This window comes from Telopea speciosissima, chromosome 2 (genome assembly GCF_018873765.1).
Source record: "Telopea speciosissima isolate NSW1024214 ecotype Mountain lineage chromosome 2, Tspe_v1, whole genome shotgun sequence".
Taxonomy (NCBI): Eukaryota; Viridiplantae; Streptophyta; class Magnoliopsida; order Proteales; family Proteaceae; genus Telopea; species Telopea speciosissima.
In genome coordinates, this window is record NC_057917.1 from 11,179,389 (window position 1) to 11,192,530 (window position 13,142).

Sequence of the window (13,142 nt, forward strand, 5' to 3'; positions counted from 1 at the left end):
TCTCAATCCTTTCCAGTCATAGCAAATACGATATAAAAATTTGTCCATTCCTTGTTCTGGTTGAACTATGGTTGGATGCTTGTGAAGGATAGCTTTATTGTACCTCTTATACAAGGTGGGTCCCTTAAAAGATTAATCCACTGAATGTACAAGTAGAGATGTGGTTGATGTAGAGGACACAACTGTCATTTATTTTGGAGACAAGAAAAAGAAGAGAAAACATAAGAAAACAGATCAGCTCAAGTTGGGAAAACTGAATGCTGCTGAGGTGGCCTAGTTCTACTCCACCTTTACAGCATTTCGTTTTCCCAACTTGAGCTGCTATGTTTTCTTTAGTTTTTTCACCGGATGTTTGGGATGCTTGGGACCCCTGATTGTTGTTCTGGCCTTCCCCTGCTTTTTTGGCCCTGTTCTCTCCTGGACACCATCCAGGCTGGGGAAAAAGCCGTCAGGGAGACCTGGTATGCTTGACGGACTGTCCCAACTTGACAACTTGTTCAAGTTCTGATTTCAAGTACTGAATTTTTCCGGGAATTAGTTGTTAGAATAAGGATATTTTGGGGAATATATGTAATGTTGTCTTATGGGGGATTACTCAAGATTGTAAGGGTGTATCTAGTACATTAATTTAAACAGTTTTTAGTATAATTGGCTGACATGAGATCGTAACTCTCTACAGTCCATTCTTCTCTCCCTTATCTTTTTCTTCTTCTCTCCCTACGGCATCTACTCCTTCTACTGTGATTAACAACTTGGTATCAGAGCGGGATTCTAAGACTGGTTTGAGAGTCGATCAAAGCACCTGTTATCCCTTCAAGCCTTGGAACCCTTTGTTCTTCTAGGGTTTCAAAGACAATAAGAAATCCAAAACCATAAATAGAGATCTCACTATGAGACCCAAGAACTTCATCATCAACGACATGGAACAATGTTTGGGCTGTTTACACTTACCACCAAGCCTAGGAATATTTTCCTTTTTCTTCTTAGTCTAAAGCGCATTGGAGATGAGACCAGAGCCCTTTAGGTCACCCAAGGGTCCTCTATTTGGGTTTCTCAGCCCCAACATGTAATACTCTGTTGTAAGTTGTCACTTGTCACAACTCAAAACTTTGGTTTCTGCTCTATCGCTGGTTCTGTCGACAGCTTGTTTGTTTCATGCTCTTAGTATCTTCTTTTGGCTGGTTACTTGTTCTGGTTGATACATAATGTGTTTTGAGGCATAATATAAATCATGTTTTGCAAGAAAATCGAATTTTTCCACATGTATAACACATTTTGGTTTTCTGGGAAATTTCACTAATCTATGCAATGAATCAAGTTTGATGTAATGTTTCTGTTTATTTTCCCTAATCTACTTAATCGTAGCAAAAAAACAGACCAAAAAACAAGAATTTGAGAAAAAAAATGAGAGTTCTTCAACTTACCTCACTTGCACACTCTATACCCTTCAACTCAAAATTATTGGTGATTTAATGATCGAGGAAGCAACTTGATCGCAGGGGTTGAACCGGGTTTTATGTATGATTCAAAGCCCCAAGTTTATTTTTTCAAAAATCAAGGATAAGAGGGTAGTAAAGATCTCGGTTTTGAATTTTACCTCTGCCTGCACTCTGTTTGTTCTGTAAGTAGGTATCGACCTAATATCATAAGTATCGACTGTCTCGTACTGTATCGACCCGTATCAGGTCGTATCAACCAATAAACAAATCTATTCTAACTATCAATGAATTTGTAGGATTTTAGGTGGAATGGGGATTGTAATTCTTTCTACTTCTCGAGGTATAATGACAGATCGGGAGGCTCAACTAGAAGGAATCGGAGGAGAAATTTTGTGTTATATATGGTGATCCTTCTCGGGAATCCCATCCTTGTAGTTAGGTTAAAAAGGAACCTTTGGATCTAATGCAGCAATGGTTGCATCACGAATGGAAGAGTAAGAACTCAATGGGAACCTCAAAACAAATAGTTCTCGTGGTCCAAAATCAAAAGAATAAGAGATTGGAGCATTGAATAGCTTGTATCATAGTTATCAAGGTGTTTCCTAGGCGTAGGCGCGTCGCCAAGGTGTCCAGGCTCCTTGGTCGCCTGGCCTGGCGCCTTGCCGCCTTGATAGCTATGGCTTGTATTCATTGGACATCTTGCGGGGGTCCATTTCAGTGTCACAAACTTTTTCTTTTTAATTTAGAAATAAGAAAATTAATATATATTTACTTTAGAAATAAGAAAATTAATAAAAAATAACCAAAACAAAAAAGGGGCGAAATAATACAAAAAGAATGTTGTTTGATTTTGTTAGTTCTATGTATAAGAGGAGGTCATATGAAAAATGGAACTGATTCTTTCCTTTCCTTGGGTTACTGGCCATCCGCCGGGAGTTTCGAGTTTAATACCGATATTTTAGCAACAAATCCAATAAATCTTAATGTAGTGCTTGGTGTATTGTTCTTTTTTGGAAAGGAAGTGTAGGGAAACAGCCCGGTTCACCAGCTAAGGCCCCTAAATGACTGCTCACTGATAAAGGAGGTAGGGGTGCAGAGACAGCCACAGGTTGATACGGTATGATACTTAAAAAAAAGTAGTGTATCAGTATATATAGTATCGATACTGATACATGCCGGCCGATTCGGTATGATACACACCGTTACTTAAAACCCTGGGTAATAGATCCAATATTTCTTTTCATGTTGTTCATTCTAATGTTGGGGGTCCAGCTCCTACCACTTCCTTATTTGGCTATTTTTTGTTACATTTGTGGATGATTACTCCCGCACTACTTAGGTTTACCTTTTGAAACATAAGAGTGATATGTCTGATGCTTTTAATTTATCAAAGGGTTTGCACTCAGTTTGAAACAAAACTCAAGGTTGTCCGGTCGGTTTGAATTTTGAAACCTTGAGGGGGAGAATATTTGTCTGTGGGACTCCAAAAGTATTCTAGTGATAATGGTATTCTTCATCAGTTTGCCTGTGTTGATACACCTCAACATAATGGACACCTTAACTGAATGGAGTAGCTGCACTGAAGAATCACCACCTGTTGGAAATCACAAAGAGCTCACTATTTTTGCATGCACGTTCCCAAAACCTTCTGGTCTGAGGCTCTCCTTGTTGCCACGTTTCTGAGGAATTGTATGCCATTGAATATTGTTGGGTCTGAATCTCCTTTGGAAATCCTTTCTCCCAACACCTCCGTCTTCCCATCTTTCCTAGAGTATTTGGCTGTGTATTATGTCCATGTTTGTATCTATGGCCACACCAACCTTGATCCTAAAGCTCTTAAGTGTATCTTCCTTGGATGCTCTCTGACTGAGAAGGGCTGTAAGTGCTACACCCACCTTCTCTGAAAAGATTTGTATCCATTGGTGTTACTTTCTTTGAGTCTAATATATACCCTTCTTTTCGTCTCGGGTGGCCACCTCTTCAGAGGGAGAGTAAGTGTGAAGAGATGGCGGTGCAGCAACCTCTCTTCCCTATTCTTCCTTTCTCTTTTGATGCGGGGAGTCTGATGTGAAGAAGAGACTAGGCAAAAGGAAGTTGTAGAGGATCCCGAGGTTGAAGGGGGCACTCAAACAGGGACTCTTAAGGAAACTAATGGAAGTGGGAAGGTGGAGCTGATTGTGTGCAGAAGAAGAGAGATGAAGACCTCCCAACAGGCCTCCTTGGATCCTCATCCTCTTGATTTAGGTAACATTTCATCCAATCCTCAAGAGTTAGATCTTCCTATTGTTGTTAGAAAAGGAAAAAGATCTTGTACTAATCATCCTATAGCCAAGTTTATTCCTTATGATTCCATCTCTCGTATAGCTTTTTGTTCCTCAGTTGTCCTGTCTTCTACCTCTGTTCCCAAGAACGTAGCAGAGGCCGTGACTGATCCCAAATGGAAGGAAGCCATGTGTGAGGAGATGAAAGCGCTTGAGAAGAATGGTACTTGGGAGATGGTTGATCTTCCAGAAAGATGTTTTCCTATGTGATGCAGATGAGTCTTCTATGTTAAACATCATTCGGATGGCATCATTGAGAGATACAAGGCTAGATTGGTGGCTAAAGAATGTACAATCAGGTGTATGGAGTTCATTATCAAGAAACATTTCCCATGATGCAAAACTTGACTCCATAAGAGTTATCTTATCCTTGGCAGTGATTCAGGATTGGCCCTTGTACTAGTTAGATGTAAAAAATTCTTTTATTCATGGTGAATTGAGGAAGTGTATATGTGAGTTCTGGTTTCAAATTTTCTACATAAAAGTGAAGGTGTTCAGGGAGAAGGGTCTCTATTGTCTTAAACAGTCTCCAAAACCTTACTTTGAGAGATTCAGACAATCAGTTTTAAAAAACGGATACACTCAAAGCCAAGCTGACCACACTTTGTTCACCAAACCTTACCTAGCCCAACAATTTGAGATCAAGACCTTTGTACTTTAAAATATTTCTTAGGAAATATGAAGTGTATAGGCAAGAAAGGGTTTCATATCTGTTAAAGGAAGTATGTGTTGCAATCTCTTGAAAGAGATAGAGATGTTGGGTTGTAAACCTGCTAAGTATCAAAGACTGTTGGAAAGTTAATCTATCTTTCCATCACACGTCCAAACATGGCATACGAAATTGGAGTGGTGAGCTAGTACATGCATGCTCCACGGCCTGGTTATTTGGAAGTTGTATATCGCATTCTCAGATATCTGAAATCAAGCCCAAGAAAAGGATTATTGTATACTAAACATAATGGCATGAGGATTGAGGCCTACACTAATGCAGACTGGGCTGGGTTTTTAATAGATAGGAAATCTACGTTAGGTTACTGCACATTTGTTGGTGGTAACTTGGTGTGGTCACCTGGAGAAGCAAGAAACAATCTGTTGTTGCCAGTTCCAATGTAGAGGTAGAATTTAGGGTAATGGCACAAAGAGTCTGTGAACTCTTATGGTTAATGAAGTTGGTTCAGGAACTGGGAGTTGATATTGATGGCTCCATGAGATTATATTCTGACAACAAGGCTGCCATCAGCATAGCCCATAACCCTGTGCAACATGATTGCACAGAGCACATTGGGGTTGACCGACACTTCATAAAGGAGAAGATCTTTGGGAGTATCTGCACACCTTTTGTGAAGATAGGAGATGTTAACAAAAGGAATCAACTCATCACTGTTTCATAATCTTTTGAGCAAGCTGGGTATGTATTCCCCAGCTTGAGGGGGAGTGTTAGAATAATGGTATTTTAAAGAATATATTTAATGTTGTCTTATGGAGGATTACTTATGTTTCTAAAGGGTATATCTGGTACTTTAATTTAAATCATTTATCAGTAAAACTGGCTAAGGTGAGTTCGTTACTCACTACAGTCTATTCTTTTGAAATTTTCTCTCTTCTTCTTCTCAATGATTTCAAATTCCAGCTTCAAATTTTTTCAGGACATTGAGCTGTACCTTTCTTGATCTTCATAGTGAGGAAGCAAGAGCATATTCAATTTTAGAAACTTTGATCTTTTTATGTAGGAAGGATGCGAGAAGGTTATTTTTTGGTTAATACAAAAACCTTCAACTATTCGCTCCAGTTTCTCCATAGAACCTGCTAACTTTTTCCAGCCCTTGGTTGTCATACATAAGCCATACCAGGCAACTTATTTCTGGTTTCAATTTAGGTGTTATTGTGGAAACCATGTTCTGGACCTCTCTTGATCATCAAATAAAGGACAAACCTGTACCTGCATTCTTCTGCAAGAGTGCAACTTCAGTTGGGCTACGAAGGTTCCATGGTGGTGAAGCATCTATCAGATTTTTTTTTGGGGGTGGGGGAGGGATTTGGAAGTGTAAAGTTGAAATAGAGAGGAGGAAAAAAAAAAACACATCTTGACAGTGAGTGCTATTATGCACTTGACCTTTGAAGGCACCAAAGAGGAGGCAGTTATGGTGTTTAGCTTTTGTATAATTGTATGTATGTACTGGTTTTTATATATGTAATTTATTATTTCATATACTATTATTAAATTTAAAACGCACTGATATATGAACATAAACACAGGTCAGTAAATAGATCAAACCCAAGAGAGAGCTAACCACCCCAATGCAGCCCAACCTGACTCGATTGCTTGGGCTTGAGAAGTGAAAATGTGGTTGGGCTTGGCTTTTTAAGCTTAAATGTCGGGTCGGTTTGATTTTTACCCCTTTCTGTACTTTGGGTTGTGTACTTGGACTTGGTTACTTGCTCAGCCCTCTCAGTTCGCAACCCTTTTTTTTTTGGTAAATAAATATATTACCGAACTCCAGGGGGGGGGGCAGGGGAAAAGAGAGCAAATATACAAGAAGAGGAAAGGGGAGAGAGGGGGGGGCAATCAACCGGACCTACGCAGAGGTGGAAGACTGCAAAAGATGTAAATCAAGACCCCAAGAAACAACAATATGCCTGTTCCTAGAAAGTGCCTATGACGAATGCAGTTAAGCTTGGAGGACACATCGAAGGAGATGGCTTTTCAAATCAAATCATAAGATCGAGAGTTGGAAGTCCATCTCCTGAGGTTTTCCATCCAAATATGGTGAATAGCAGCGCCAAAAACAAGCTTCCCAATAGTGTCACCAATAGAGGTCCCTGGGAAAGTCCTGATCAGCCAGAGCCGTTCGCAGTCAAAGGCAAGGATTCTCCTGCTACGAGGCCAGATCGATGAAAGGGCTTTTTTCCAGATGGGGTAGGTGAAAGGGCAGGCAAAGAAGAGGTGAGGAGGTCTTCACTGCCGTTCCAGCAAAGGTTGCAAGAGTGGGGGACCGGGATATTGCTAAGTATCGCAACCTTAATATTGCAACAAATAATATATTTCATAATTATTTGTCTTCATAGTTGGGTCAACTATTTTAATGTTTATTGACTTCGGATAAACAATCTTATGATGGGAGTTGTTTGTTTTAGAAAACATGAGCTCCAAGATGTTTCTTAAGCAGTTGTGTTTCTTTGCTGTCAGAGTAAACGCCCATGCTTCCCAAAGCTTGATGCCATAAAGAGTGCAACCGCTGATATTGTGAGTCAATACCCCTCATTTTTATTGTTAGCAAGTGTATATAATCTACTCTTGCACCATACTTAGCAATGATGAGACTGAATATTTTTCCCTAATGTTAATATTTTATTTCCTATTCTTCCAAATGACTTCCAGAATTGTGACTGAAGTCACTAAATTATGTCATTATGTGTAGCTTACAGGCCTCGCCAAGAAGCATGTCACCTTGATGTGGGAAGGCAACAATTGCTCCTCAGTGGAAATCTCTGGACTTGATATTGGCTGGGGCCAGGTAAGGACTTCTCATAACAGTGAAAATATGAAGTGCTTCTCTTGATATTCTGAGTAGTGATTGGTGGCCTAGGTTATAATTCCAAAACTTGATCATTTTGTAGCAAATAGGATTTGTAGGATCAGGATTGTATAAAGTGTTAATTTGTTTTGCCTGTAAGTATCCACGCAGCTCAATATTTCTGTTGATATCATTTGAAAGCCTATTACTTATAAAAAGGCACTGTCCTCCATGAAAGAAGAAAGATACAAAAGAAGGAAATTTAAGAGTCCCATTGACACTTTATACAATATCAAGAGCATTTAAGTTTCTTATGCTTTCAGTGCATATGAATTCTCTCTTGTGGTTTGGCTTTATCTCTTTGCCATGGAAACAAAATTCGACATTTGGCTCAGAATTTGGTTTTCCAGCAGACAATGAGATCTGAGAGGAAGTAGAATATAGGTTTCTACCAAAGGAGGAAAAATATAAAAAGGATATCAGATTGATTCTATATTTCTTGGAACTTTTGGTAATGATTTCATGATTCATTCGTGATCCATCTGTTCATTTTCTTTTTTTTATTTTTGTAGCGAATCCCATTGAATTTCAATGAGAAAGGACAGTGGATTCTTGAGAGGGAATTGCCAGTAAGTAAAAATGTTATGCTTGGCCTTCATTTATCTGTTGCTGTGTTCAAATTCCTTAGCATACTAATTATATCCTTTCTTGTTAACTTCCATTGCAATATTTTAAGCTACCTGGAAATGGACTAGCTCAACATGGGTTTTTTTCTTTCTGTTTTCTTTGTGTGTGTTTTGGGGGGGGGGGAACAAATGAATGCAAACGGCAGTTGAAAGTATGGTGATACAAAGCATGTAGAATTAAATTCATATCACAATACCATTTCCCTCACTCTCTGACCTTATTGATTTGAGTGAATATCTCGGACAACACTAAATGCTTGTTAGTACCAATATTATATATTGTGTAATTGCAATCCATGCTTTCTAAGCAACCATTTCAAACATTGGAGTTAAGAATGTAATGGGGGTTTATTCGGGCCATTTAGAATTTTTGGGTTTCGACAACCATTGGTGTGACATGTTATGCACACTGTTTGCCTGTTCCTTTTCTATTAAATTAGAAGGGAACTGTTTTGAGTACATTTAACCCTCCTGAGGAATTACACATGGCTGTCCACTAAGACCATACATCTTTATTACTATCATGGAATGTCTATCCCATCTCCTAAGGTCTATAGGGATATGGATCTATTTCGAAGGAGTAAAGTTGCCCGCTTGGCTCCAGAAATAACACATCTACTTTTTGCCGACGATACCCTTCTCTCTTGTAGGGTAACTGAGGAGGATGTACAAACTCTTGAATCAATACTTAACCTTTTTGAGGACCTTTCAGGCCAACAAATAAATTTCTCCAAAAGTGGAATTACCTTCAGTTCAAACACTCCTAAAAGCTTGCAACGTAACATCTGTTTCATGCTAGGGGTTTCTCAAATGGATGCTTCCACGAAATACCTAGGCACCACTCTCTTTCCCCTTACGATCCAAAGCAAAAACCCTCCAACCACTGGTACTTCGTCTTCAACATCGTCTAAGCCACTGGAAAGGTCACTTTCTTTCTCAAGCAGGAAGGACGGTACTCATTAAGTCTGTCCTAAATTCCATCCCCTCATACCTTATGTCCTGCTTCCTTTTTCCCAAGTCCATCTGCACTCAAATTTATTCTATCAGTGCACAGTTTTGGAAAGACACTCATAATTCGCAGAGGATGTTGTTGTATTCCCTGGTCATCAATCTGTAAACCGAAGTGGGTAGGGGCTCTAGGCATTTGGGACTCTCACACTCGCAACAAAGCATTACTCTTTCGTTTGGGTTGGAGGCTTATTACCCACCCCTCAGCTCATTGGTCACAAGTACTACGGGCAAAATATTTTCATGGCAAGTCTTTGTTAAACATACATGTCAAACTACCTAGAGGATCTTGGATATGGAATAGCATCCGTACCATCCTCCATTCCAACCAGAACTCCGGAAATTGTTGTGTTGGAGAGTTGGAAATGTTGAACATATTGATATCTGGCATGAACCATGGATCCCCTAGCTTGCATCACACTCCATTCCACCAATAACCCCCCAGCACCCATCTTACCATACATTCTGTGAATTAATGGTTGGTCGAAATTGGAATACTTGCCTCATTATTCATTAATACTATTTTCCCTGCTCCCTAACCACTGCCATCACAAGTATCCATCTTACTGCCACTGGTTTTGAAGATCAGGTATTTACCACCATCACGAAATCTGGTCATCAGTCTACAAGAGCATCAGCTAACTTCCTGAGCTCCCAGTCCATATCACTCCACCCAAATGACATCTGCACTTGGAAAAAGTTATGGAAACTCCCACTGCACCCCAAAGTTAAGCATTTTCTTTGGTGAATTATCTCAAGGGATATACTCACCAAGAGTAAACTGAGTAGGTGTCTATCCCTTTCCAATACTTGTGTTTTCTGCAACGTTGAGCCTGAAACAGAATGACATTTATTTTGTCATGCCACTTTACAAAGAGAATTTGGGCAGCAGGGCCTCTTGGTATCCTCACTGAATGCCTATGGGGTACTAGCTCGTTTCTTCTTGTCAAACATCTGATCTACCAATCCCAACTCCCTCCATTTGATGAAAATCGAATTCTTCATATTGATTCGATTACATGCTACTTCATTTGGATTGTGTAAATAATAATGAGAATGAAGAAAGAAGAAAGAGGGAGTGGGAGAGAAAAGAGACGACTTCAAGAGAATGGGAGTCAATCATTATGATCCATTGATCCTCCTCCATACACCACATAATATTTATAATGAAATAGCCCTAACTAAGCATAAGTGCAAAACAGGAAAAGTAAAAGAAATAAAATAATAGCACTACTGGGTATTAGTTCTAGTCACTAGTGCTAATCCCAATCAAGGTTTAAAATCTCGTTTCATTTCGGTGTTTCGGTTTGACCGAAATTTCTGAGATACCATCGTCGTATGGTATTTTTTCTATGAGTTTTGCTTGGCCATTTGTGGGTGTAAAATGCCGAAATGACCAAAATAACCAAAATTTCTGAAACGAGATGACTGAAATTACCGAGATTTCCGAAACGAGATGACCGAAAATTCCGAAATATTGCATTTTTTCAATTCGAACTTGCGTTTCGTTTCAACTCGACCGAAATATCCGAAATATTCGAGATTTCGACCCAGACGAAATGAGGTTTTGAAATATGATCCCGATCATAGTTGTCACGGTGGCATGGTGGTCCAAGGCGGTGGAGGCATGTCTAAGCGCTTAGGTGGTAAAGCGGCACCTAAGCGGTAAAGGCGGTCTAGTGTTAGTTCCCCCCCCCCCCAAAAACACTCAATACATGATGGCATGATGCATCATAGTATCATACCTTATATCATTAAAAATTAAATTTAAGCCACCTCAAGTCATCAAAATGAAAAATCATACGTGATAAATTAAAATTCAGAATAATAAAAAATCATAAATTAATTAAGAATCTAAAAGAAATAACACAAAGTTACAAATGAATAATCAGCATTCTCTTATTTAGTAATCAGTTAATCACTAATCAATAATCACTAAGTCCTAGATAAAATACTAACTATTATCATCATTTCATAAAAGACATAGTTGCAGCAGGTGTTAGTACTACAGAGAAGAAGAAGAAGCAGCAGTTCAACAAAGCAAAAAAAAAAAAAAAACAGAGAAGCAGCTGCAGCAGGAGGCGTTACAGACTACAGAGAAGAAGAAACTGCAGTTAAACAAAGCAAAAAAAAAAAAAAAAAGCAGCAGTTATGCAAAGGGAAAAAAACAGAGAAGCAGCAGCAGCATCAGCATGCGTTACCAACTACAGAGAAGAAGAAGAGCAGTTAACCAAGCATTCAAGCAAAAAAAAAAAAAAAAACCAGAGAAGCAGCAGCAGGTTAGTGCGTTAAAGAGAAGAAGAAGCAGAGCAGCTATCCAAGCAAAAAAGAAAAAGAGAAGCAGCAGCATGCGCTACAAACTACAGAGAAGAAGAAGAGAAGTTAACCAAGCATTCAAGCAAAAAAAAAAACCGAGAAGAAGAAGCATAGCAGCTATCCAAGCATTCCAAGCAAAAAACAAAAAAGAGAAGCAACAGAGTAGAAGAAGAAGACGACTATGGAGTTGGAAGAAGCTTACCTTGCCGGAGATGGAAGAAGCTTTGCCGCCTTCGTTTGCGCAGATTTCGCAGAGAGAAAAAACTGATAGAGGGTTTTTACTTCTTTTTTTTTACTTTTTGAGAAGTTTTAGGTTTTTAACTTTTAGCCTTTTAGGGATTTCAGTTTTGTATGATCCCATGTAGCAGCATTACACGAAATACTTTTACATCAACAAATAAAAAGTAAAGAAACAGAATAAAGGAATAATGCATGAAGAAAAAAAAAAACCACACTCAAGAGAGGTGGCTGACTTGACCACATGGAGCACCAAGGCGACGCTTTAACCGCCTTGGCGACGCCTAGTTGGTCAAGGCGGACGCCTTTCGTGACTCTCGTTAAGCGTACCATAGCTTAGCCCTTGGATTCCCGCTTGGACGCCAAGGTGACGCTTTGACAACTATGATCCCAATAACACTCCCCCTCAAGCTAGAGCATATATATCATCAAGCTAGAGCATATATATCAATCATGCCTAGCTTGGTACAAATATAATCAATTCTTCCAGAGCCCAAAGATTTAGTGAATACATCTGCAAGCTGTTCTCCTGTCCTGACATGATTTGTAGAAATCGTCCCTTGTTGCAGCTTCTCTCAAATAAAGTGGCAATCAACCCCAATGTATTTCGGCCTCTCATGAAACTCAGGATTTGATGCAATGTGAACCGTTGCTTGGTTATCATACCATATCTGCATGGGAGACGGATCCTTAAATCCAAGTTCAACTAAAAAACTATTTTACCCACATTAGCTCGCACGTGACATGTGCCATGGCCTGATACTTTGATTTTGCACTGGACCTCACCACTACACTCTCTTGCTCTTCCACGACACAAGATTCCCTCCAAAAAAAGTACATTAGCCTGTAGTAGACCTTCTGACAATAGGGGATCCAGCCCAATCGGCATCTGAGAACCCCTCAACTCTTCCATGTCCATGATCGGAATATAACAAACCTCGTCTTGGAGCCTTTTTGAGATGCCTTAAAATGCGAATAACAGAATGAGACCTTCGAGATGAGGACAAAAACTGACTCACAACACTGACCGGAAAGGCAATACCAGGTCGAATCACATTTAAATAGTTCAATTTCCCAACTAACCTCCGATACTTCTCAAGATCAGCTAGAACATCACCACCATCAACTATAAGTTTCACATTAGGAGTATCTGAAGGTTTGGATCCTAACATCCCTGTCTCTGAAAGTAAATCAAGGACATACTTTTGTTGTGAAAGTGAAATGCCTTTCCTTAACTGAGCTACCTTAACTTCCAAAAAAATACTTCAACTTGCCCAAATCTTTAGTTTGAAACTTTTGTTGTAGGTGGAGTTTCAAAGTCTCAATACCAACAGACTCATCTCCTGTAATCATAATATCATCAACATAAACTATAAGAAATATTCTCCCTGCACTGTATTGCTGATAAAAATACTGAATGGTCACTATTACGCCGAGTCAGGCCAAGCTCTAGAACAACTTCACTGAATTGGCCAAACTACGCTTGAGGGGACTATTTCAGCCCATCATACAAAGACTTCTTGAGTTTACACACCATACCAGACTCCCCCTGAGCTACAAAACCCGGAGGTTGCTTCATATAAACCTCCTCATGGAGATCACCATGTAGGAATGCATTTT

At 39.4% G+C, this 13,142-nt stretch overlaps 1 protein-coding gene across 2 annotated transcripts in view; it reads left to right on the forward strand.

Annotated features, from left to right (window-relative positions):
• LOC122651284 (phosphoglucan phosphatase DSP4, amyloplastic) overlaps positions 1-13,142 on the forward strand; it is a 32,762-nt gene that overhangs the window by 12,514 nt on the left and 7,106 nt on the right. For both annotated transcript variants that reach the window (XR_006331431.1, XM_043844618.1), the window contains exons 10-12: positions 6,948-7,004; positions 7,180-7,275; positions 7,848-7,904. Coding sequence is in view for 1 of the 2 variants with exons in the window: in XM_043844618.1 (XP_043700553.1) it covers positions 6,948-7,004; positions 7,180-7,275; positions 7,848-7,904 (210 nt within the window). In the remaining variant the exon portion in view is untranslated. The remainder of the gene's footprint in view (positions 1-6,947; positions 7,005-7,179; positions 7,276-7,847; positions 7,905-13,142) is intronic.